The sequence below is a fragment of the Psammomys obesus genome, unplaced genomic scaffold, assembly GCF_907164565.1.
Source record: "Psammomys obesus unplaced genomic scaffold, mPsaObe1.curated_primary_1811, whole genome shotgun sequence".
NCBI lineage: Eukaryota > Metazoa > Chordata > Mammalia > Rodentia > Muridae > Psammomys > Psammomys obesus.
In genome coordinates, this window is record NW_026586173.1 from 4342083 (window position 1) to 4369154 (window position 27072).

Consider the following 27072-nt stretch of genomic DNA (forward strand, 5'->3'; position numbering starts at 1 on the left):
ATTTTCTTTTCTTTTTGGTTTTTCAAAATAGGTTTCTCTGTGTAGCCTTGGTTGTCCTGGACTCACTTTGTAGACCAGGCTTGCCTCTGCTTCCCAGAGTACTGGGATTACAGGCATGCACCACCATGCTTCAACCTTCTTTTTTAGTCAGCAAAATTATCTTGTTATAATAGTTTACTTATATCATACTGGTATTATTCTGAGCAAACATGCAGACTATAGCTTATACTGTTTTCCTTAATTAGAATATTAGCTACACATACTTTAAAAAGTAGTAAGGGAACACTGGTGAAGTGTAGAAAATGAAAGGGACCAAGAAAGGCAGAAGTGCAGACAAAGCTGGTAGGAGAGGGGGAGACATTCGTGGGACAATGTTGCTACTTACATCCTCCAGAAGATCTTCAGGAAGACTGACCCTGGTACCACCCAGAAGGCAGTCTTCCATGATCCGTGTACCGTGACCATCTCCACAGGGACCCAGTTCTAGGGGATCTGTCAGCATGTGATCCAAGGAATCCATTGTTTCTTCTCTACAGGTATTCTATACAAAAACAGACACCCTGAGACAGAAAATCAGAGATCTGGGGTGTTTTTGTTTGTTGGTGTTATTTTTCAAGACAGGGTTTCTCTGTATAGTCCTGGCTGTCCCGGAACTCACTCTGTAGACCAGGCTGGCCTCAACTCAGAGATCCACCTTGTCTCCAGAAGGCTGTGATTAAAGGTGGGCAGCAACACCGCCCAGCAAGTCTTTTGTTTTTTAAAGCAGGGGCAGGGTCTCATTCTGCATCCCAAAATGGCCTGGAATTCAGTATGTAAACTAGGCTGGCCTCAAGCATGCACTAATCTTCCTGTCTCAGCATTCCTACAATACAATTACAGAAAGAGTAACCATACCTGGCTCCAAAGTCTTCTTACATCACATCCTGTTCTGTAACCATATTGCTATCTTCCCACTCTTTAACACTCCACTTCCATTTAATTTTCAAGTCTTAACTAGTAAAACTTCAAAATGTGTCTACAACAACTCCTAAATTCTCAAGTTGTTGTTGTTGTTGTTTTTTTTTTTTTTTTTTTTCAGGACAGGGTTTATCTGGGTAGCCTGCTCTTGTGTAGACTCGATTGGTAGACCAGGCTGGCCTCAAACGGCTAAGGATCACAAGTTTCAGGCCAGCTTGGGTTATGACATGAGGCCCTGTATCAAAAAACAGTAAAAATGACAGACCATGGTCCACAAGTTCCAAGACCAATAATCTCTTTGAACATAATTTCTTTAGTAACTCTTTTAGGAATTGTCAGAAAGTTCATCAGCATGCAGGACTGACAAGCTACCTCAGAGGGTAAAAGTATGTGCCACATAAACCTGATGACCTGAGTTTGATCCCTAGGTCCCACCACGGAAGGGAAGAAAGACAACGCCTGAAAGTTGTCCTGCAATCTCCACAGGAATGCTGTGGTATATCTGCACACATACACACACGCTGACATTTTTAATGTAAGATTATTTTTAAGAGCCATAAATTCCAGAAACATCAGTAAAGCTCAGATACTAATACAGGTTCTTTTTCAAGGACTAAGTGCCAGGTTTCACATAATTCTTACAAATATGTGTTTTATGCCTATTGTACAGATACTAATAGAAGAGCAAAATTTAGAACTAACTCGCCCAACTCTAGGTTGGCCTGCCTGTGGATGTTAATATCATATACAATACCCCTTAAACATACTCTCAGTTTAAACTGAAAAAACTTGGTATGATTCCATTAGTCCACATACATTCCTCAAGCTCCAGTCACCAGACTGTTACTAGTCATCAGTGGCCAATAGGATCTTTAGATCAGAGTAAACCAATGCAATTTTCCTCTTTCTTGTCATAACTGAAAAGGGCAGGTCACCCTTTTTAGAAAACTAAATACAAGACCATGTTTAGGGAGCATCTCCCAACTCTGGAATCAGGTATGAAGCTGAGGCCACAGTTCAAAACATGGCCAACCCACAGTGAACTTGAACTCATCAGGGATTCTGGACCTTCCTAATGCTGTGACCCTTTAATGCAGTTCCCATGTTGTGGTGACCCCCCAACCCTAGAACTGTTTTCCTTGCAACTTCGTAACTGTAATTTCACTGTTATGAATCTTAAATATGTTTTCCAAAGGTCTTAGATGGCTCCTGTGAAAAAGTCCTTCAACACCCCCCAAAAACGATAGCGACCCACAGTTTGAGGACCAGTGTTCTACAAGTAGTAGACTCTAAACCCCTATTACCAACAAATGGACCAACAAGCCCACAAAAATGGAAAGATGAACTGGACTTAGTCAAAACACCATATTTCTACCTGTCACTAATCTATGACATCTTACCTCACCAGGCATCAGGCCCCATACCTGTAGGTCCAGGGCCTCCCTACCACTGCTTCCACTCTTAGGATTCCACAATGAATAATCTCCAACTAAATGACTACATAACACTGAAGCTCCTTCCCACTCCCCAAGTTCTCAAATGATAAAGAGCAGGCCTCTCATGTATCCAGAATGAAGCTCTTTTCTGCGAAAATGATTTCAAGTTCTGACAGTATCTCAGATCTAGGAAAGATACAGTGTTACACTGACCCAACTGTGTGGTCCCAGCTGTGTGATCACTCAGTGCATGTATGCGGCGCCTAAATAACTGGGGAAACGTGAGAAAGGAACAAGACACTTGCACTTAACCAAGCTCCAAAACAGGAAAAACGTAGAAGCAACCCGATGCTTAGAATAAAATCCTCTTAACGTAAGTGGCATAGAACAGTGTGTAAAGTCAGTTGCCTCATCTGACAGGTGCACAATTTACACAACTCGCTCATAAGCTTCCAACCCCGACGGCTGGTTAAGCTAAATGTAGTATTATCTAGTGACAACCTCTGCCTTACCACTTACTCTGCACAAGAACTCCAAATACAAAATACAGGCGGCCACTAGAGAGCTGGAACCCCGGAAGCTGCAGATTTCGAAGTCTTGGGGTGTCCCGGACTTCCTCGCCAGACCAGGAAGGCCTCTTCTCTGTACCTGGGCTAGCCTACCCTCCAGACCCTCGCGAGTCAGCAGCAAGCAAGGATCTCGGGCGGTAGCCCCACGTCGCCAGCCCCACCTGCGGGCCCAGTTCCGCGGCCCCGCCCCTCCCCCACACGTCCTCACCCTCGCCCACCCGGCAGCCGAACGCCACGCGTGGGGCCCGCCACGTGTCCACGGCGACGGCGAGCTCGGAGCCCGCTTCCTCCCTTCGCTCCACTTCTTCTCTTCCCCCGCCACCCACCCACCAACCCCGATGCCTGGGCCCGCCCTCACCTCAGCCGGGTCCCCAGGTCTCATCCGCTGGCTCGACCGGCCGCGGGCTCCCGTACGCGCTCGCTCCCGCAAGGCCTCTGGGTACGCGCACGCTCGGGGCTCCGGCGGCGGAAGGGGCGGGACCTTCGGGGCGGAACCTAAGGGCGGGGCGGGGCGGGGCGGGGCGGGGCGCGTTGTATTGGGCTGCACCTAAACAGCGCTTCTCTCGCCCAGTCTGGGAGGCAAGTTTTGTTCCGCTGTGGGCTCTTCGGCTTTAGGCACTTCCGAGGACAAAGAGATGGCGCTTTTCTTCGGCTGCGAAGCAAGAGGCACAGCCTGACTGGGCGCCGTGCTAACCACTTCTTGTGTGACAAAATTTTTCCTAGGGAGAGGCAACACAAGTCTGCTCACCGTAGGGATCCCATGACAGACAAAACTGCGGATACCACCAAAGGTCAACTTGAAGAAATGAGTATTTCCGGGATTACTTACAGGAGGGGTATGGTTGAGGGGTTACTTAAAGGGGCAGAAATGACTCAACGACGGCTGCAAAACCAAGGCCCGCCCCAGCATGGGTGACAGCTCACAAAAGCTGGGAACCTGGAGCATACTTCTCAACCTACAGGCAGCTCAGCTGCTTGGAGGCAGTCCTTTCCGGGTGTTCCTGTTGGTCTAAACCTCTTACAGACAAGCTTGGCTGGTTTCTGCTACTTCCAGGCAGCTGGTCTGGTCTCGCAGTCTTTGCAGCCTTTTCCATCTCTGAATGCTCTTTGCAACTCAGCTTCGTCTGAGGGGCCCTTTCAGCCTTTATTATTTACTGTGGCAGTGAGAATCTGGTCAGTTTCAGGAACTTCCTGAAGCTATTTTGAGTTGTTTACTTTTCTGTTTAAAGAGCTTCCCTGCTGCAGGAGAAAACTGTTACACACCACCACCCTATTAGGAAATCTTTGCTTAGGCCACCAGAAGATGGGGGAGCTCTATGCAGTGTTACAGACCCTAGCTGTAACTTCCAGAAAGTGCAAACAAACATTGAAAACTTGCTCATCTTACTCGTTATCATGGCCCCTTCTCTCGCTGTCTCTCTTTTTTTTTTTCTTTGCTGGGGGGAGGGGGAGTTCAAGACAGGGTTTCTCAGTGTAGCCTTGGCTGTCCTGGACTTGCTTTATGGACCAGGCTGGCCTCAAACTCACATTGATCCTCCTGTCTCTGCCTCCCTGAGTGCTGAGATTACAGGTATACCCCACCACGCGGGGCTTTTTCCTTCTTTTTTTTTTTTTTTTTTTTTTTGGCGGGGGGAGCTTTTTCTCTAACTCTGTATTATTTAGAATGTCATCTTCTCAAGTACCCCACAATTTCACCCCCTAGTCCTGCATAGACTATTCTCAGTTATTTCGGTTTAATAAACTTGATCAAGCTTGTGAAACATAGGACCCATCCTTCCCCAATGAATACATCCCCTGGAGTTTTAAAACGGGGGGGGGGGGGGGGGAATGACTTGAAAACAGGTGCCCGAGGAGGTCAGAGGCAGAGGCATCAGATCCCTGGAACTCGAGTAAAAAGTGGTTACTAGTCACCTAAGGAGGAGGGTACTAGGAACTGGGTCCTTTGCAGGAGTAGGGCATACTATTAAGTGCTGAGTCCTCCAGCCCTTCCTTGGAGTTTTCAGTCACTTGGATTTCTCCACACTGAGCCTCCAACAATTCATCAATTTCAGTTCAGGTTTTCCTATCTTGGCTGGCAATGGTTCCCTTGGAGGTTTCTACCCTTGAGGTTGTGATTTTCTGTATTTACCTGTCAGTCTCTCCAGTTGTAAGGTCAGCAGTTTGTCTCAAGATCTCAATTCTGCATGTTAGAAGAAAGAAGGAGAGAAAACTTCTAAGGTTTTAAAATCCCAGTTTGGGAACCAGAAATGAAAGTGTAATGTTTTGAAGAGGGGAGTGTTGAGACAGGGTTTCAGGTTATCTTAGACCAACCTAAAACTCACTCTGAAGACCAGAATGGCTTATGGAATATTTAAAAGAAAATATTTAATCATATCAGTAGTCCCTGTACACACATGCACAAGTAAGAAACATGCTTATTAAAAAAATATTTATTAATTTTTACACCTGCTGGGTAGCACAAGACTATTAATACTATAACTCACTGAATATACAATAACTGTTCACATTTAAATAACAATAAAATCAATACTTTCAACCAATGGGCCAGCTTCAGTATCTCATTAGGTGCTTTTTTAGTTCTAGATATTTTAAGAATTTTTTTTTTGAAAGAATAATTCCAGGTCATAAAATAATTCAAAAACATCAAAACAGAAAGTCTTTCCAGAAAAACAGGAATCTTACATGATGAAATATCCATTTCTCTGGGCACCAACTAAACAATAAAAATGTAAAAAAATCTATATCCAACCCACTTCAAAATATTGAATGCAGTCTACAGTGTTGATGTGTCTGGGAGAGATCACCATAGAAACACTGGCTACATGTTTCCCAAATCAGGCTGCAGAGAGATTATATTCTGCCATCTCTTCTGTTACCTTGGGATAAATTCATAAAATACCTGATCTTAAAGTGGTGATGTCTTCACTACCACCGCATCTCTGGTTGATGATATATGTTCTGAAATTTACTTATTCCGTGTAAGAACCAAAAGAAAAAATAAAGTCAAAAATTTAGAAGAAAAGGAGACAAGGAGGTCCTTCAACAGTATTTTCCTCTGTATTTTAAAAGTTTAAAAAAAAAAACTGATATAAAACCAATAGTCCTTCAGTGATTGGCCTTGTATTTTAATCACTGGGTTATTCCTGAGAAGAGGGGAGATACCTTGCCGGCTCTAATTAAAGAGAATCCAACAGGTCAGATTTATTTACTTGTTTAGTTTTTTTCAAGACAGGTTTTCTCTGTGTAGCCCTGGCTGTCCTTGAACTCTCTGTATACCAGAGTGGCCTCCAACTCAGAGATAATGCCTGCCTCAGCCAGGATGAAAGCTGTGCACCACCACACCAGCTCCAGCACGTCAGATTTAAATTATGAAAACTAAAACTGTCCCTCTGAGATGGCCTACCTAGTACTCCTTACCATCTAAGTTTCTCTCTAGATGAGGGCCTGGGATAATTAGTTATTACACCACAGAACTTCAGGGAAAACCCAGGATAGTTAGTAATTACACTATAGGACTTTGGGAACCAGAGTCTTGCATTTTGTGACTTAGAGTCAACATTTTAGGTTGAAAATATTGTTACCTCTTTGTTGTCAAAGATACAAAGTCCATTTTCAGTTTCCACACATTTTTGAGGTAATTTTCTTAAGTTTTTTTCATGCCCAAATCTTCAGACATAAGTTTATGAATGAGATCTCCAAAGGAAAGTGTAGGGTCTACATAATAAAGTGATTTCACACCAAATGATCACTTTTTAGGAAGGCATCTTTACCACACAGAAGTTTTTCTAGTTCTTAATTCACAGACCCAGTTTTTCCTTAGAAATGTAAATAAAATAAATTGGTTAACTTCATTTGAAATGAACTTAGGTCTTCCTGATCTGGAGTGATAAATTCATTCTACAATAATTATCTTTAAAATGTATGTCACCAAAAAAAAGTTGTTAAAATACAGGCTTTAAGGATGTCTTATGGGTACAACTGGAATGTGCAGTAAAAAGAGGGGCCATACTCCCCCCACTAGATTCACAGCAAACAAGACTCCCAAACAGGAACACACAGAAGACCACTATCACACTGAAAACTGCTTTCCTCTCCCAACTAACTGTTAATACTCCTCACACCTATCCTTTTACCCCAGTGTATTACAATGGTCCCCTTACTTTCATTTTTTGCCCTAAGTGGGAAGTTGGTCATCTTATAACAAGGTCTGGGTGAGTTACAATATGCTTAAAGTTTAAAATGTTTAGAAATAAGAAAGGCCACCTTTTTACCCAACCTTAAAGAAGCTTCACTTTTAAAACAACATTGAAAGTACTAAAATACATCCAATGCTCGGAACAAGAGTGTGATGGAGGGGCTAGAGTTGTAGCTCAGTGGTGGGGAACCTGTGTAGCATGCAAGAGGCCCTGGGTTTGATTCCTAGCATCACACACAAAAAGTGTTATACATCAACACCTGATTAGAGTCAGGAACTCACCCTTTACAAATGAGCAGTAGGTAGATCCTGCAAGGCAGGGCAAGGTTTCAGTTCTGTCTCCATAAGTGTGTATGTATTTGTGTGTGTGTGTATATATATATATACATATATATATATACATATATACATATATATACATATATATATACGTATATATATGTATATATATACATATATATACATATATATATGTATATATATACATATATATATACATATATATATGTATATATATACATATATGTATATATATATACACACACACACACAATAAATTTAGCATTTTTTTCATAGAACTAATATCTCCTTCTTAAACATGACTATATATAATCAGAAGCCTGGAGGCAGAGCTTTAATGTAGGGGCTTAAAAATCCTGTTGAGATCATGCGATCACCTTTTATCTTCCAGGGAGTCTGTGCTTATGGAACACGAGGTCAGATAGGCCTGGGGTCAGCATCTGAGGGGAGCACTGCTGCTGCCCAATAGGTTTTTCCAAAACAAAGTTTAAAAACAACTGCCATAATCGTGCCTGACTGTAGTCCCAGCTACTTGGGAAGCTAAGGCAGGGGGATCCCACAAGCCCAGGAGTTCACTGCTACACTGGGCAGCACAGTGAAACCCCATATAGGAAAGAGAGAGATCGGCAATAAGAAAAATTTAGATGACTGTTTTTCCTTCAGAACACCACATCAAACCTTTATCTTATTTTAATTTTTTCATCCAATAAGCTGCCTTTGTTAAATTACTGAAAACTCAAATGCATGAGATAAAGTGGTCCTGACTTAGTCACACCCATGAAATATATATTCCTTCTCTTTCTGAAGCCATAACTTAGATTTCAGAAGTCCAGTGACGATGGACTTGGTACATCCTGTCTCCACCTTTGGTATGAACATAATACGCCACTTAGTATTTCCACAAAGGGAAAGTAAGGCTTATCAGTGTGTTCAAAAACAAAAACAAAACAAAGAACCAGCTCAAGAGCAAGGCCAAGTTACTCCATCTGAAAGTTAACTTTCCCCTGAAAGAGCTGCATTCCATGGCAGAAATCCCAAGGGTTTGAAGAGTCACTTGGGTAAAGATGACCTTGTCAAAACTGCAGTTTCTAAACTCTTGAGTGAGTTATAAATCTTAAAAAGAAGTCTAGGTGTTCGAAGCTTCAGATTCCGAATGAGGAGACGTGGTGTGAGCTGTGGACTCCTGTTACAGGATGAAGGCTATGGCTTGGTGATATGTACTTCACTGCTTCCGTTGGTGGTGGTGATGATGTACTGTGTGGTCTGCTGTTGGCTGGGGCTTGTGGAGTCCAGGGAATCACTGTGTGCAGAGGGCTGAACCTGGACTGCACTGGAGAGGGCAGAGGCTTGCTTTTCCTCTAGTTCTGGTTGACTCTCTGATAACACGTAATGGCCCTGGAGGAGAAGAAAAAGATCCTTTAAAAGAACTGAGGTCTGGAAGAGAGCCAGGGACAAGAGAAACAAGAAGGGCAAATGCCCACAGCAACAGTCCAAAGGACATAATAGGTACCTATGAGAGATGCTCTACGTATGTCCTTTATGGAGGATGAATAAGTCACAGACTCAGAAGTAATTCAGAGTAGCACCTTTGCTGTGCCATCAGATCACACAATGAAGAACCTTAACTAGAGACATGTGCAACTTGGTGGTACCTTACTTGGCAAAAAAGGTTTTTTAGTTTAAAAGTAAAACATGCTTTTTAACAGTTGCTCCTAAGAATTTAGAAATTTCTTGTCAACTGAGTGTTAAAATTCATCCAAAAATGAATTGAAAAATCAATAACGTATCTGTAAAGGGGCAGCCTGATGTCTAAGACAACTCTTCAATTTTAATGGTTCCCAGATAATAGAATTTCAAAGCCCAATAACATTTAAAAAAAAAAATACTAAATGGGGCTGGGGAGATAACTCTGTCAGTTAAGTCTTTGCCGCAAAAGCATAAAGAGCTGAGTTGGATTCCTGGAACTGGACCTACCCCCAACAGGCCAGGTATCATGGCATATTCCTATAATTCCAGTGTTGGGAGGGAAATAGAAGTAGATCCTCAGGCTCCAAAGAACCCTAAAATTTATTTTTCCAAATAAAGACAATTAGAATATACTAAAAGGCTGGAGAAATGGCTCAGCAGTTAAGGGTTTATGTAATCTGTTCATAGAAGACAGGTTCAGCTTCCAAACCTGTAAACAGCTCCAGATGTCTGAGGTCTTCTGGTCTCCTCAGGTACCTGCATTCACATGCTTGTATCCAGATGAAGATGACCATGAACTCTTGTTTTGTTTTTTGTTTTTCTGTCTCCAACTCCAAAATGCCTGGATTACAAGCAGGCACCACTACCCAGTCGTCCTCGTTCCCAGTCCCACTCACTCCCAGTTCCCCTGTTAAATCTATTCTATTTCCCCTTCCCAGGGAGATCCTTCTGTCTCCCCTTAAGCCCTTCTTGTTACTTAGCCTTTCTGGGTCTGTGGATTGTATGACCATCTATGCAGCTAATACCCATTTATAAGTTTTGTCTGTTTGGGTCTAGGTTACCTCACTTAGGATGATTTTTTTCTACTTCCATCCATTGCCTGCAAGTTTAATGGTGTCATTGTTTTTAACAGCTGAGTAATAGTCCATTCTTTACTCGAGGGACATCTAGGCTGTTTCCAGTTTCTGGCTATTACAAATAAAGCTGCTATGAACATGGTTGAGTAAGTGTCCTGGGTGTATGCTCAGGAGTGGTACAGTAGGGTCTTGAGGTAGATTGATTCACCATATTGATTTTCCACAGTGGCTGTACAAGTTTGCACTCCCATCAGCAGTGGAAGAGTGTTCTCCTTGCGCCACATCCTTACCAGTTGTCACTTGTGTGTGTGTTAATCTTAGTCATTCCTACAGCTGTAAAATGGAATCGCAAAGTTGTTTTGATTTGCATTTCCCTAATGGATAAGGTTGCTGAACACTTCTTTGATTCTTGACAATTTGGGATTCCTCTGCTGAGAATTCTCTATGTAGATATGTACCCCATGTCTTAATTTCTTAATGGCAATATAATCCCCATTGGATTATTTGGTTTAGTGATGTCTGGTTTCTTGACTTCTTTATATATTTTAGGAATTAGACTTCTGTCAGATGTGGGGTTGGTCAAGATCTTTTCCCATTCTGAGGGCCGCCACTTTGTCCTGTTGACAGTGTGCTTTGCGTTACAGAAGCTTTTCAGTTTCATGAGGTCCCCTTTATTAATTGTTGATCTTAGTACATGACCTATTGGTGTTTTGTACAGGATGTTGTCTCCTGTGCCAATGCTTTCAAGGCTATTCCCCACCTTCTCTTCAATTAGGTACAGTGTATCTGGTTTTATGCTAAGGCCTTTGATCCACTTGGACTTGAGTTTTGTGCAAGGTGATGGATATGGACCCATTTGTACTCTTCTACATACCAGACATCCAGTTAGACAAGCACCATTTGTTGAACATGCTTTCTTTTTTCCATTGTATAATTTTGGTTTTGCCATTAATCAGGTATACATGAATGTGTGGATTTATGGCTAGGTCTTTGATTCGACTTCATTGATCAATATGTCTGTTTTTATGTCAATATCATGTTGTTTTTATTACTATAGCTCTATAGTACAATTTGAGATTATTCTAGCTATCCTGGGGTTTTTGTTTTTACTTATGAGGTTTCAAGGTCTATAAAAATTGTGTTGGAATTTTGATGAGGATTGTATTGAATCTCTTAGATTACTTTTGGTAAAATGGGTATTTTTACTATGTTAATCCTATTGATCCATGATGTTTCTATATTCTGTTATCTTCTTCAGTCTCCTTCTTTAAATAGTTGAAGTTTTTATATACAAGACTTTCACTTGCTTGCTTGATTAGAGTTATACCAAGATATTTTATATTATTTGTGGCTATTGTGAAGGGTGTTGTTTCTGGGATTTCTTTCTCAGCCCATTTGTCATATGTATATGTACATATATACATATGTGTGTGTATATATATACATATATATATATATACATATATATGTGTGTGTGTGTGTGTATGTATATAGGTGGGGTACTAGTTTTTTGGTTTTGGTTGGTTGGTTGGTTGGTTGGTTGGTTGGTTGGTTGGTTGGTTGGGTAATCTTGTATCCAGCCACTTTGCTGAAGATTTATCAGCTGTAGGATTTCCCTGGTAGAATGTTTGGGGTTGCTTATATATACTATCATATCATCTATGAATACTTTTGATTTCTTTCTTTCCAACTTATATCTCCTTGATATCCTTTAGTTGTCTTATTGCTCTAGCTAGAAACTCAAGTACAACATTGAATGTGTATGTAGGGCGGACAGCCTTGTCTTGTTCCCAATTTTATTGGAACTGCTTTAAGTTTCTCTTTTAATTTCATGTTGGCTATCATCTTGCTGTAAATAGCCTTTATTATATTTAGGTATGTGCCCTGTATTCTGATCTCTCCAAGACTTTTATCATGAAGATGTGTTGAATTTTATCAAAGGCTTTTTCACTATCTAATGAAAATATTGTGTGGGTTTTTCCTTTCAGTTTACATGGTAGATTATAAAATAATCTGACAATATGTTGTCAGATTTTTTTATGTTAAACCATTCCTGCATCTCTGGGATGAAGCTTACTTTATCGTGGTAGATGATCTCTTGGATTTGGTTTGCAAGTATTTTGTTAAATAAAATTGGTCTGTAATTCTCTTTCTTTGTTGAATCTTTGTATGGTTTGGTTATCAGGGTAATTGTGGCCTCATAAAATAAATTTGGTAATGTTCCTTCTATCTCTATTTTGTGACAGTTTGAGGAGCACTGGGCATTAGCTCTTCTTTTAAAGTTTGGTAGAATTCTGCACTAAAACCATCTGACACTATGCTTTTTTTTGTTTGTTTGTTTGGTTGGGAGTCTTTTGATGACTGCTTCTATTTCTGTAGGGATTACAGGTCTAAATTGTTTATCTGATCTTAATTTGGTAAGTGGTATCTATGAAGAAATTTGTTTAAATTTGGTTTAAATTTTCCAACTTTGTGGAGTACAGGTTTTTGAAGTAAGACCTAATGATTCCTTGTATTCCTTCATGTTTTATTGTTATGCCCCTCTTTTGTTTATGATTTTGTTAATTTAGATATTCTCTCTCTGAATTTTAATTAATTTGGATAAGGGTTTATCAATTTTGTTGTTTTTTTTTTTTCAATGATGCCACTCTTCCTTTCATTGATTCTATTTTCTCTTTGTTTGTATTTTTATTTCAGCCCTCAGTTTTATTATTTCCTGCCATTTACTCCTCTTGGGTGTTTTTGCTTCTTTTTGTTCTAGGGCTTTCAGGTATACTGTTAAGTTGCTAGTATGTGATTTCTCAAATTTCTTTATGCAGAACTTAGTGCTATGAACTTTCCTCTTAGCACTGCATTCCATGAGTTTGGATATGTTGTGTATTAATTTTCATTGAATTCTAGGAAGTCTTTTCCTTCCTTCCTTCTTTCCTTCCTTCTTTCCTTCCTTCCTTCCTTCCTTCCTTGACCCAGTAGTAGTTCAGTAGGGAGTTCAATTTCCATGATTTTGTAGGCTTTCTGGTATGTTGTTGAAATCCAGCTTTAGTCTGTGGTGGTCTGATTGGATACAGGGGGTTATTTCCGTTTTCTTGTATCTATTGAGACTTGAATTATGACCATGAATGTGGTCAACTTTGTAGTTTCTTAAGAAAAAGGTATATTCTTTTGTGTTTGGGTTCTATAGTTGTCTGTTAGGTCCATTTGATTTATGACGTCTGTTAGCTGTATTATTTCTCTGTTTGAATTTTATCTAAATAACCTGTCCAGTGGTGAGAGTAGGGTATTCAAGTCTCGCACTATTAATATGTGATGTTCAATGTGTGATTTAAGCTTTAAGAATGTTTCTTTTACAAATGTGGGTACCCATGCATATGATGCAGATTTTAAGAACTGAAATAACATCTTAGTGGCTTTTTACTTTGATAAGTATGAAGTGACCTTTTCCACTTCCTTTGATTATTTTTGGTTGAAAGTCTATTTGTTAGATATTAGAATTGCTTCTTGAGTCCATTTGGTTAGAAAATCTTTTTCCAACCCTTTATTTCTGAAGTAATTCTATCTTTGATGTTGACGTGTGTTTCTTGTATGCAGCAGGAGGATGAATGCTGTTTTTGCATCCATTTTGTTAGTTTGTGTCTTTTTTATTGGGGAATTGAGTCCACTAATATTGAGCGATATTAATGACCAATGATTATTAATTCCTGTTATTTCTGTTGTTGTAGTTGGTGGTGGTAGTAGTGTGGGGAGGAGGAGTGTTTCCCTTCTTTTGTTTTTGCTAGTGTGAAATTATATATTTCATGTGTTTTCCTGGATATGGTTAATGTCCATAGGTTAGAGTTGTAGTGCCTTCTGTAAGATTGGATTTGTGGATCAATATTGTTTAAATTTGATCTTGTCACAGAATATATTGTTTTCTCCGTCTATGGTGATTAAAAATTTTGCTGGGTATAGTAATCTGGGCTAGCATCTGTGGTCTCTTAGAATCTGCAAGACACCTATCCAGGTTCTTCTGACAGTTCTTCTGACTCTCCATTGAGAAGTTGGGTATAATTCTAACAGGGCTGCCTTTATATGTTACTTGGCCTTTTTCCCTTACAGTTTTTAATAGTCTTTCTTTGTTCTATATGTTTCATGTTTTGATTCTTATGTGGTGAGGGGACCCTTTTGTCATCCAACCTATTTGGTATTCTGTGAGCTTCCTGTACCTTTAAAGGCATGTTCTTCTTTAGGTTAGGAAAATTTTCTCCCATGATTTTGTTAAACATATTTTCTGGGTTATTGAGCTGGGATTCTTCTCCTAATTCTATTCCTATTACTCCTAGGTTTTGTCTTTTTATAGTGTTCCAGATTTCCTGCATGTTTTCTGTTAGGAAGTTTTTAGATTTAATATTTTCTTTAACCAATGAATCTATTTCTTCTATCGTATTTAAAAACGTCTAAGATTTTTCTCTTTCATCTCTTGTATTCTATTAGTAATGCTTGTATCTGTAGTTCCTGATTGCTTATCTAGATTTTCCATTTCCAGAATTATCTCAGTTTGTGTTTTCTGTATTACTTCTTTTTCATTTTCAGGTTTCGAACAGTTTCCTTCACCTGTTTGTTTTTTCTTGGCATTCTTGAAGGAATTTATTGATGTCCTCCAATTTTTTTTTCATCTTTTCCTTGATTTCTTTAATGGATTTTTTCATTTCCTCTCTGAAAATGTTTATCATCTTCACAGTTGGCTTTAAGGTCATTTTTTAATGCTTCATCTGTGTTCGAACATTCAGGTCTTGTTGTGTCAGGATAGCTTGGCTTTGGTGATGCCACATTGCCCTTGCTGTTGTTGTGTTCTTACACTACACTGGTGTGTAGGTATCTGGATTTTGGATGATTATAGGTATAGGTGCTAGTTTCTGAGTTTGTCTTTGTTGGATGGGAGTTTTGTTCCTTGGTTTCCGTTTCCTGTTTGGTCTTCTGGTCCATGACCAGGATTTCTGGCAGTTAGCATGACTCCCGATCCAGCAAGGAGTCTCTGTCCAAGTTGGGGGCTGGACTTCTGAGGGCTAGCTTGGCCTTTGGTGCAGCAGGGGATTTCTGCCCAATTTGGGGGTGGGGGACAGGGCTGAGGAGAGGAGTGTGGATTGGTGGCACTGAATGGAGGTGATCTTCTGGAGGGCCACCTATCTGTGGTTCTGGTAGCCAGCCAGCATAATCTCTGGTGCAGCAGAAGTTTCTGAGTTTACCTATCTTTTTTTCTGACTGGTGTGGCCTGCACCTGGGCAGCTGTTCTTCTGACTTGGCATGGCCTGCTCCTGGGCAGCAGAAGTGCACCCAAGTTGGGGCAAGGGCCACTATAGTTGAAAGGAACGGCCAGGGGCATTTCAGTGTGAGAAAACAGCAATGGGACAGGACAGGGTTGGGTGGAGGTGCAGATGGACAATGGAATGGGTCTTTGGGGGCAGTTTAGCTCACAGGCAAGTCACTTACCTGTTCTTCTGACTGGTGTGGCATGCACCTGTTCCGACTGGCATGGCCTGTACCTGGCACATATAGCCTCTCTTAAGGCAGCCTATGGCCATTTATGCAAGTAGTACTCTATAGTCAGGTTTCCCTGAACCTCTCCTAACTTTGCCCCAACTTTGCTTTCATAGTGAAACCTTTTCTCAAATACTGACACACATGCCCATGCATACACACACACCATAATTGATTCATTATATTATTCACTCCCAGCTAACATCTTGTAATACTTATTAAAAGTACATAAAATTGTAACCATATGGCTAGACCTGGTAGGTTTGTTACCATTAGGAACTGAATCAACATTCTCTGGTCACTAGTATCCTAAACGATACACTAAGGATAAAGCAAGAAAGACCCAGCTTTCAAATCATCACAACTGACTAAATCACCAATGGAAAACAATGGCCTGAAGAGGTAACTCAATGCTACATCACCTATGTAGCATGCCAGCACGAATACGGCCCTGGGTTCCATTCCCAGCCCTTCTAAAAGAAGGAAGAGAGGGAGGGAGGGAAGACAGATTATGACCAAGCTATAATACAGCCCCAGCAGAATGACTTACCGGAGTCACTGTTTTCACCTGCCCAGAAGTAACAGGAGCTGCCACACCACTGTCTGTGATCACAAACTGACCTGGGGGCAGTGTCATCATTTGAATTTCAGATGCTGAAAACAGGAAATAAACAAAATTCAGTGGTCTTAGATTTTAGTGTAAGTGCTAAAAGAAACAAATGTTTCTCTACTTGTATTATGGGGTTATATCCCAATAAAACCCACCATAAACTGAAAATACAGTAAAGTAGAATGCTTTCAAGACACACTTCCAGGTATTGTGACATACACCTTTAATCCCAATACTGGGGAGGCAAAGGAAGGTGGAACTCTATGAGTGTGAGGCCAGCCTTGCCTACATAGTAGTTTCAAGACAGCCAAGGCTACAAAGTAAGAGCCGTTTCAAAAAAAAAAAAAAATTTATATACACACATGCAAATTACCAAGTATTATAGCTTAGCCTACCCTACCCTAGGCATATTCAGAACCTGTATATTAGCTATAGGGGACAAACCTGTTGATGCGAAGCCTGCTTTATAAATAAAGTGTTGATGGCAGCTGTACACCTAGCTACTCAAGGCTAAAGTAGGTCAGTCAATCACTTGAGCCAGACCAGCCAGAGCAACACAGTGAGATCCCCATCTGGCAAGCAAAAACCCAGAATGTTGTGTGGCTGTGTTCTTGCCCCACTGGCAGGAATTCTATGCTGAAAATCTTAAGTGCCCCGGGCCTGGTGACACAGGTCTATAACCCAATCACTCAGGAGACTAACATAGGAGGATCACATTTTTTTTTTTAAGATAGCATTTCATGTATCCCAGGATAACCTCAAACTTACTATGTAGCTGAGAATGACCTTGAACTTCTGGTTTTCCTGCCTCCCACCCCCTGAGATTACAGACATGTGGTGCCATGCCCATTTTATGTTGTACTATGGATTAAACCCAGGAAGTCCTGAATGCTACCAGCTGAGCTATATCCCCAGCCTGGGCTACATAGTGTGTTCGAGGCTTGCCTAAGATTTTGGGACCAAAAAAACAAAAGAAAAAAGATCCTAAGTTCTAACCTGGAGACTATCTAAACCCACTAGTGCTCACATTCCCAAAGAAACAGTTCCCAAGGTTTTCCACATTTGCAAGATCTTACAATGGTGTGGTTTCTTTATCTGCCCCTTTTTGTTTTTGTTTTGTTTTTTTTGTTGTTGTTGTTGTTGTTTGTTTTTAAAGACAGGTGTTTATCTGTGTAGCCCTGACAGTCCTGGAACTAGCTCTGTAAACTAGGCTGGCCTTGAATTTAGAGATCAGCCTGCCTCTGCCTCTGCCTCTGCCTGAGTGTTGGGGTTAAAGGTGTGTGCCACCACTGTCCCGCCTGATGTGATTTCTTGAATGAATGGACCTCTAACAATAATTCTTGAGTGTGAAGAGACTAGTACATTCAAGACCATACAAGAAACAACCAATGTTGCCTCACTCAAAAGTGGCTTCCAAATACTCACAAAGACAAATGCTAAAACTTTTTAAACCATGAAATGAGTTATAAAAGTTACTTTTTCTGGCTTAGTATTTTCATCTTTTATACGGAGATTTGAATTCATGGCACAAATGTATCTACAGGTGCCTACTGATCACAACTGAATAACCAGCATTATTGAAGCAAGTTAGAAACAAAATTCATGCTGGTGCCCTGCTGACAGTCTCTAAGCAACATTCCCACCAAAATGGATGAAAGATGAGATTGACTGATGCCAGCTCTGGGCAGAGACAGAAGGTAAGCCAGGGATATTGTGACAAGAAAGGGTCACATGTGAAAGACGCAGGCGCCAGGGTGAACAGCCAGAGATGAGGTTGCCTGAACATCCATAAGGATGGGAAATGCAGCAGGTTCAAGCACGTCATGTATTACGTATGTAAGTATCATGAGTACAAAATGACACTAAGACACACACACAATAGCCATCTTGGATAATACAACACAAGGAAACTGACTTACTATATGAAAAACCAGAAAATATTCTGTTTTCCTATACAAACTGTATCTTAGGGTAATTTTATGACTACGATAACTTTTTTTCTTTCTTATTTTGCTTTCCTTAAAAAGAAAAAAAATTATTTATTTACTTATTTAGTATGCAGTATTTTGCCTGCATGTACGCCTGTAGGCCAGAAGAGGGCGCCAAATCTCATTATAGATGACTATGAGCCACCATGTGGTTGCTGGGAATTGAACTGAGGACCTCTGGAAGAGCAGCCAGTGCTCTTAACCTCTCAGCATCTCTCCAGCCCCCTTTCTTTGCTTTTGTTGTTATTGTTGGGATCCATAAGCAGGCATCTCTACGGCCAGCCCCAAGGGACCTGACGAACTAGTTATCTGGCATCTCTGAGGCCACCTAAAAGACCACCCGCTGACTACCTGCGCATGCTCTGGGTCACCTTATAAAAGAACTCAAAGCTCCTCCTCTCTCCTGCCTCTTCCAGAGAAGGTCTCTGCCACCCCTTCTTCTGCCCCTTCCCCTAATAAACCTCCCACATAGACTCAGTCACATGGGTGATTTGTGAACCCGCTATGTAACTCTCACCCGCATGATTTCTATCACTTACTTTGTGATGTGGTTTCACTATGTAGCTGTCTGACCTCAGCTAACTATGTTGACCAGGCTGGTTTCAAATTCACAAAGATACCCTTGCCTCTGTGACTAAAGGCATCATAGTGTTGTATGTCCATCTGTTTGTTTGTAATAGTATCTATGTAGCCCTGCTTGGACTGGCAATCCTCCTGATTCTCCGTGCTAAGATTACAGGCTGAGGTTACAGGTGCGACCTACCAAACCGGGCACAGTTTTCCCCCTTCTTTATAAAACGTTTCTACCTAATTCATGAGTAGGAATGAGAGAACCGAATTAGAGTATCACAACACTGCAAGTCCTGATGAGACAAGGAAGCTAGAGAAAAAACACTAGTGTATTCTAACAGCAGAGAAAGAAAAGCAGCCCAACCCCAACAGCAGCTGAGCATCCTGGGAGAAAAGAACCTAACCCTGATTAAGAGTCTAGATCTAGTTGCCAGTCTATAGGAAATATATACAAGGTTCATGAAACAATAACACAAAGATGCCACCAGCAAAATCCAGAGTGTGGAAACTACAAGACATGGGACCAGTTTCTTCACCACAGACAAACCAGCTGCAAGAGAGAATGAGGCCTTGTGAAGAAAAACTCCAGGGATTCAGTCAGCTGCGGGAAATGGCCCTTACTCAGAACCCAGCTCAAATAAGAATTTTAAAAACCTTTCTTAGACAATCAAAGAAATATGGAGACTGACTGGATAGTGAAACTGTATGTGAAGATATTAAAAGAATTATTTCCATTTATTGTTAGGCTGAATAATAGCAACAGCATGATATATATATATATAATTTAGTTCAGTAATAGAGCAGGTACTCAGTATATGCAAGGCTTTGTGCACCAAAAAACAAACAAAATGTCTTAGTAGCATTTTTCTTATTTATTTTTTTTTCTAGTGTTTATAGTGTGTGCATGTGTGTGTGTGTGTGTGTGTGTGTGTGTGTGTGTGTGTGTATTTGAAACTCACCTTTTCACTAGGCTCCAGCAATCTGCCTGTATCTACTGCTAACTAGGACAATAGCCATTAGCAGGCATGCCCAGCTTTTATTTGGGTACTTGTGATTTGAACTTAGATCTTAGTACTTGTGTAGCAAGTATTCTTACCCATTAAGACAGTTCCCCAATCTCCTTTACTTGTTTTTGGAGACAAGGTCTCATGTAGCCCAGGCTGTCCTCAAGCTTGCTATGTAGCCGAGGATGACCTTGAATGATTGAGTCACCTCGTCCTCCTTCTAAGCTCTCCAGTTATAGGCGTGCACCACGATGCTCAATCATTTCATTTTGGATACATACTAAATGTTTAGAGCAAAAGGATGTAATGGGGTAAACTACCTAGTTTGGGGTGGGGAAGAAAGGTAGGACAACGCTGGGCAGGACTTGGGAACTGCTGAAGCCAAATAGAATTTCAGAGTATTTTTTTCAAGTTAGAATGCTGAGTTACACTATGATTACTGTAGATATATATATATATATATATATATATATATATATATATATAATTTCACTTCCTTAAATTGAGTATAAATATCAGTCTATCTGCCAGGTTCTACTGGCATTGACTGTGTGTAAATGTCTTATCCTGACAGAAACTAGAATTAGTCCTCATCCTCATAGTCCTCACCCATGTTTCACTGAAAAGACTGGAAACATAAACAGTGAAGTTTGTCTTGACTTTGTGCCAAAGCTGTAAAACAGAGACAAGGATGATCAGGACAAAGACAGGCCCCCAAATAAGCCACTAATGGAAGGGACAAATGTGGGAGTGCGTGCCTGTAATTCCAGCACTAAGGACAGACAGAAGTGGCAGGCAGACCTGGAGGTCAGGCCAGCCTGGTCTATATAGAAAGTTCCAGGACCACAAGGTAAGACCCTGTCTAAAAGAAAGAAGAAGATGAGCAAGCCTTTCTCCATTGGCCTCTAGTTCTCCAACTTTCTACTGTTGATGTCTGTCATCTGGACTCCTGATCCCTCCCCATGTGTGGTGATAAAGCTCTCATGCCTGCCATCTAATACCCAAGGCCCTCATGTCAACTGTTGTATAGCTATGTCTTCCAGGGAAAAGAGAGGGAGGCTCACAAGACAACAAGGACAAGGAGCCAAAGAATCCTATAGAGCTCAGGAAGTCCAAGAAGTTCAGCAGGTCCTGGAACCTTAGAAGTTACAAGACTCCCAAAGCCACCCTATGCTAGGAAAGCAGCAAACAAATGGTAGAGAGGAGAGCCTCCATGGAATTAACTGCAAATTAGGACAGGAGCTCCAAAGATGTTGCTCTCATGAGTCATCATCCATGCTGGAGCTGCCTCTAGGATGACAAAGCTGCCTCCATGTCACCTGTAAGTAACCTGTGTTAACTGTAAGTAACCCTTCATCCATACTCCTGTAGGCAACTCCAGTATACTCATGGGTTCACCAAACTAGACTTGAGTGTAAAAAATTTTTGTCTATTAGTGCCCTATCTGAGGTAAATAGACAATTCCTCACATTTTTCCCAGAAAAGTCACACAATACAACTGGCACCTGAACAGGGATTGAAAGAACCAGAGATGAGTTGAGAAGAGTGACTGCATCGCAGGGTGCAGTGTCACATACCTTTAATCCCAGCACTCGGGAGGCAGAGACAGGTGGATCTCTGTGAGTTCGAGGCCAGCCTCGTTTACAGAGTGAGTTCCAGGACAGCCAGGGCTAAAACAGTGAAACCTTGTCTCAAAAAAACAAAACAAAAAGTGGCTGCATCAAAATGGTCAATGTGACTGAGGCTGATCCAAGTAAGGGTTGTGCACATGTGGGAGCAACCCCAATATGGCCATCTTTTCCTATGACATATGGGATGGTGTGCCTCCCTCTCTGCTATTAAAATTATATATTTATTATATAATATATATGAATATATATGAATATATATGAATATATATGAATATATATGAATATATATATATATATATATATATAAACTCCAAAGCCCAGCTGTTTGAGAGTGGTGCATCTTGGGGGGTGAGGGAGAGTAGATCCCAGGGTGGCCACCTTCCTCTACATGGTGTGAAGTTGTATATCTTGCTAATAAATGAGCTCTACCACAAGAGTACAGGAATCTCCCCTCCTGCAAATAGCTGATGTATTTGACAACAAATTACAGTCCCCAAAAGTAACAAGTTTGGGATAAGGGTATAAACAGGTAGTGACAGCTGTTGTATGTTTTTCGCTCTAAGCAACAAGGTTTAGCTGAGGCTGAGCTGACTTCCCAGAAGGAACTTTCCCATGTCAGGGCAGAATTTCAATGGGGAAAGCACGAGCATTCACTTCTGATTTTGTGGGAAATGGGAAAAGGGGAGGATGAGAAGGAGGTGTTGGCTTGCCGTATTTTATAGCTGATGGAATACATGCAAAAGAGAATCCAAAAACGTAGAGCCCAGGAGAAGAATTAAGACAGCAAGAAGGAAGAGAGAAAGATGAAGTAATAGAAGAGTCCTCAGGTCTGACCTTTCATACAGAGGAAGAGAAAACCTGTGCTTCAGCATGTGGACAGGTAGGCTTAATAACGGCCTGTACAGGAAGCTATGATGACCAAGAATTACTCTGCCTCTGAACTTGACTAAGAAAGGAATGAAAGTGCCTATCTCAGTCTGGTTCAAGGAACCGTGGGATGTGCGAACAGTGAGATCAGTCTGGGCCCTAAACACACAGAGAAAATATGTAATAACACTATCCATCCTTCCTTTAGACAAAGCTGAATAATTCAAGACAAGACAAAGGAAATGGGTCTCTCATAGCCTGGCTCATACAAGCCATCAGAGACACTTGGCCCACTGGTTGGGGTTCCTGTCACTATTAGGAACCAGAGGACAATAGCAGAAGGACAGTTATTACTGTATGAGAAATTGAGTATGAGAAGTAGAGCTTGATGTTCAGTTCACTGGGACACATTCACTTATTCAGAGAGTCAAGAAGTTAATTCAGAAGAAGATATCAGAAGATGGAAAGATCTCCCTTGCTTATGGATCGGTAGGATTAACATAGTGAAAATGGTCATCCTACCAACAGCAATCTACAGATTCAATGCAATTCCCATCAAAATACCAGCATAATTCTTTACAGAACTTGAAGAAACAATTCTCAACTTCATATGAAAAAAAAAAACAACCCAGATTTGCTAAAACAATCCTGTATAATAATAGATCTTCTGGAAGTATCTCCATCCCTGATCTCAAGCTGTACTATAGAGCAATAGAAATAAAAACTGCATGGTACCAGCCAAGAAACAGCCTGGAGGATCAGTGGAATCAAATAGAAGACCCAAAAATAAACCCCTCACACCTACGGATACTTGATTTTTGACAAAGAAACCAAAACAATACAATGGGAAAAAAAAGATAGTATCTTCAACAAATGGTGCTGGTCTAACTGTATGTCTACATGTAGAAAAATGCAAACAGATCCATATTTATCACCCTGCATAAAACTAAAATCCAAGTGGATCAAAGACCTCAACATAAAACCAGAGACACTAAATGTGTTAGAAGAAAAAGTGGAACACATTGGTTCAGGAGACAACTTTCTGAGCAGAACACCAACAGCTCAGGCTCTAAGATCAACAACCAATAAATGGGACCTCATAAAACTGAAAAGCTTCTGTAAAGCAAAGGACACTGTCATCAAAACAAAACAACTGCCTACAGATTGGGAAAGAATCTTCACTAACCCTTTATCTGACAGAGGGCTAATATCCAGTACATATAAAGAACTCAAGAAGTTAAACAGCAACAAATCAAATAATCCAATTAAAAAATGGGTACACATCAGAATGGCTAAGATCAAAAACTCAATTGACAACACATGCTGGAGAGGATGTGAAGAAAGGAGAACCCTCCTCCATTGCTGGTGGGAATGTAAACTTGTTCAACCACTTTGGAAATCAATCTGGTGCCTTCTCAGACAATTAGAAATAGCGCTTCCTCAAGATCCAGCCATACCACTACTAGGCATATACCCAAAAGATGATCAAGTACACAGCGAGGACATTTGTTTAACCATGTTCATAGCAGCTTTATTTGTAATAACCAGAACCTGGGAACAAGCCAGATGTCCCTCAATGGAGGAATAGATACAGAAATTATAGTACATTTACTCAATGGAATACTACTTAGCAACTAGAAACAAGGAAATCATGAAATTTGCAAGCAAATGGTGGGATCTAGAAAAGATCATCCTGAGTGAGGATCCCAGAAGCAGAAAGACACACATGGTAAATACTCACTTATAAGTGGATATTAGACATATACGATAAACATACTAAAATCTGTACACCTAAAGAAGCTAAACAAGAAGGAGGACAACATATAAGATAAACATACTAAAATCTGTACACCTAAAGGAGCTAAGAAAGAAGGAGGACCCTGGGTAAGATGATCAATCCTTACTCAGAAAGACAAACAGGATGGACATTGGAAGAAGGAGAAAACAGGAAACAGGACAGGAGCCTACCACAGAGGGCCTCTGAAAGACTCTACCCAGCAGTGCATCAAAGCAGATGCTCAGACTCATAACCAAACTTTGAGCAGAGTGCAGAGAATCTTAGGAAAGAAGGGGGAGATAGTAAGACCTGGAGAGAACAGGAGCTCCACAAGGAGAGCAACAGAACCAAAAAATCTGGGCACAGGGGTCTTTTCTGAGACTGATACTCCAAACAAGGACCACTCATGGATATTACCTAGAACCCCTGCTCAAATGTAGCCCATGGCAGCTCAGTCTCCAAGTGGGTTTCCTAGTAAGGGGAACAGGGACTGTCGCTGACATGGACTCAATGGCGGGCTCTTTGATCACTTCCCCCTGATGGGGGACAGCCTTGTCAGGCCACAGAGGAGGACAAAGCAACCAGTCCTGATCAGACCTAATAAGCTAGGATCAGATGAAAGGGGAGGAGGACCTCTCCTATCAGTGGACTTACAGGGGCATGGGAGGAGATGAGGGAGGGAGGATTGGATGGGAAAGGAATGAGGGAGGGGGCTACAGCTGGGATACAAAATGAATAAATTGTAATTAATATAAAAAATTAAAAACTTAATTTAAAAATGAGGTACAGAGCTAAACAAAAAATTCTCAATAGAGGAATATCGAATGGTAGAAAAACACTTAAATTTTAAATTCAACGTCCTTTTGCATCAGGGAGATGCAAATCAAAACAACCCTGAGATTTCACCTTACACCCATCAGAATAGCTAAGATCAAAAACTCAAGTGACAATACATGCTGGAGAGGATGTGGAGAAAGGGGAACCCTCCACCATTGCTGGTGGGAATATAAACTTGTATAGACACTTCAGAAATCAGTCTGGTGCTTTTTCAAAAAATTAGGAATAGTGCTACCTCAAGATCCAGCCATACCACTACTAGGCATATATACAAAAGATACTCACGTATACAACAAGGACATTTGCTCAACCATGTTTGTAGCAGCTCTATTCGTAATAGCCAGAATCTGGAAACAACCTAGATGTCCTTCAGTAGAGGAATAGATATAGAAATTGTGGTACATTTACACAATGGAATACTACTCAGCAATTAAAAACTAGGAAATCATGAAATCTAAAGGCAAATTGATGGAACTAGAAAAGAAGATCCTGAGTGAGGTATCCCAGAAGCAGAAAAATATACATGGTATATACTCATTCATAAGTGGTTATCAGCCATATAATATAGGCTAAACTTACTAAAATCTATACTCCTAAAGAAGCTAGATAACAAGGAAGACCCTAGGGAAGATGCTCAATCCTCATTCAGAAGGGCAAACGCAATAGACATCGGAAGCAGAAGAAGACAGGAAATAGGACAGGAGCTTACCACAGAGGGCCTCTGAAAGACTCTATTGATCAAGGTATCAAAGCAAAGGCTGAGACTTAAAGCCAAACGTTGGGCAGAGGGTATGGAATTTTATGAAAGAAGGGGGAGATAGAAAGACCTGGAGGGGACAGGAGCTCCATAAGGAGACCAACAGAACAACAACAACAAAACAACAACAACAACAAAAAAAAAACCTGTGCCCTGGGGCCCTGCAGAGATTGAATCCCCAACCAAGGACCATGCATGGAGAGGACCTAAAACCCCTGCTCAGATGTAGCCCATAGACTCAGTCTCCAACTGGGCTCCCTAGTAAGGGGAGCAGGGGCTGTCTCTGGCATGAACTCAGTGGCAAACTCTCTGATCACTTCCCTCTGGAGGGTACAGCCTTACCAGACCACAGAGGAAGACAATGCAACCAGCCCTGATGAGATGTGATAGGCTAGGGTCAGACAGATGGGGAAGAAAACTTGTCAGTGGAGGGACATATGGGAAAAGAGGGTGGAAGAGTGGGATTGAGAGGAAAGGAGGGAGGGGGCCACAGCCAGGAAACAAAGTGAATAAATTATAATAAATAAATAATAATAAAAAGAATCTCAAAAAATAAAAATAAAAAATAGTTGAGGCTTTCAAGGAAAAAATAAAAAAGAAGTTAATTCAGCATGAACTCTGGGACTGGTATGGAATTACAGTGGCTTTGCTGTTTCCCATACCAAGATGTGACTTTGATGAAGGAGAGGCTCTGGCAAATCTGAATGCCTTAGTCCAGCAGACCCATCAGGTTTGTAAAGTACAAAAGCAATCAAGAGGGCATGGAAGAAGAGCAAAGAAGACAAAGGAACCTGTTGGGTCACTCAAATGCAAAATGCAGAAAGATTTGTGTCAAGGCGGCACTCGTAGGGGAAAAGTTAACAGTAAACCAAGCTAGTGTTAGTGAGTCTGGAAGGCTTAAAAGCCACAACAATTGTTCACAGAAGACATAAATGATTAAGGAGGAATACAAGGAAGAGGAGGAGGAGGAGGAAGAAAAAGATTAAGCTTATTCTAAGGGAAACAGCTACCTATGTAAAATATGCTACATAAATTGTTCCCTGAAAGAAAGTATAGTGTGTGTGGAGAATATCCACTTAGCCAGACGTGTTGGGTACAGCTGCATCAAGGAGGAGGACACTACTCCATCTGCCCTCCGTGGATTTACACAGTGATTTCCCATCTCAGTGGCAACCCACAAAGGCCTTTCCCACCCTCATTTCCAGGGGTTATGCTGCTATATGGGCTTCTCAGCCCCAACAGTCTTAGTGGTTCTTAGACTCAGGCCTAAGTGGGGAGCTGGACCCCACTCTAACCTTCTGTGCCTGTCACTGAGCTGGCTTTCCTGTTCTGACAGGCTAGCACTATGGCTGCTGGCTGCCTCTACGTTGGCCACGTCTGGGAATGAAATTTTTCATACTATATTAGACCTTTATAATGTTTCTCCTTAGTATCCCCTTAGTCACTCAAGACCAATAAGTACTTGCTTGGAGTAGACAGTATCAGCTTTTAGAGCTCCTGCACACCTTCTGTAAAAT

The 27072-nt window shown here is 41.1% G+C and overlaps 2 protein-coding genes across 12 annotated transcripts in view; both read right to left on the minus strand.

The window, feature by feature from the left end:
• Nfrkb (nuclear factor related to kappaB binding protein) overlaps positions 1-3377 on the minus strand; it is a 33207-nt gene extending 29830 nt beyond the window's left edge. For all 8 annotated transcript variants that reach the window (XM_055601227.1, XM_055601226.1, XM_055601225.1 and 5 more), the window contains exons 1-2: positions 3321-3377; positions 386-541 (exon numbers count right to left, since the gene is read on the minus strand). In XM_055601227.1, the coding sequence (XP_055457202.1) occupies positions 386-541; positions 3321-3344 (180 nt within the window). In that variant the 5' untranslated portion in view covers positions 3345-3377. The remainder of the gene's footprint in view (positions 1-385; positions 542-3320) is intronic.
• Positions 3378-7705: 4328 nt separating this feature from the next.
• Positions 7706-27072, minus strand: part of Prdm10 (PR/SET domain 10) — a 105246-nt gene continuing 85879 nt past the window's right edge. For all 4 annotated transcript variants that reach the window (XM_055601453.1, XM_055601454.1, XM_055601455.1 and 1 more), the window contains 2 exons: positions 16065-16168; positions 7706-8852 (listed from right to left, as the gene is read on the minus strand). In XM_055601453.1, coding sequence (XP_055457428.1) covers positions 8658-8852; positions 16065-16168 — 299 coding nt within the window. In that variant the 3' untranslated portion in view covers positions 7706-8657. The remainder of the gene's footprint in view (positions 8853-16064; positions 16169-27072) is intronic.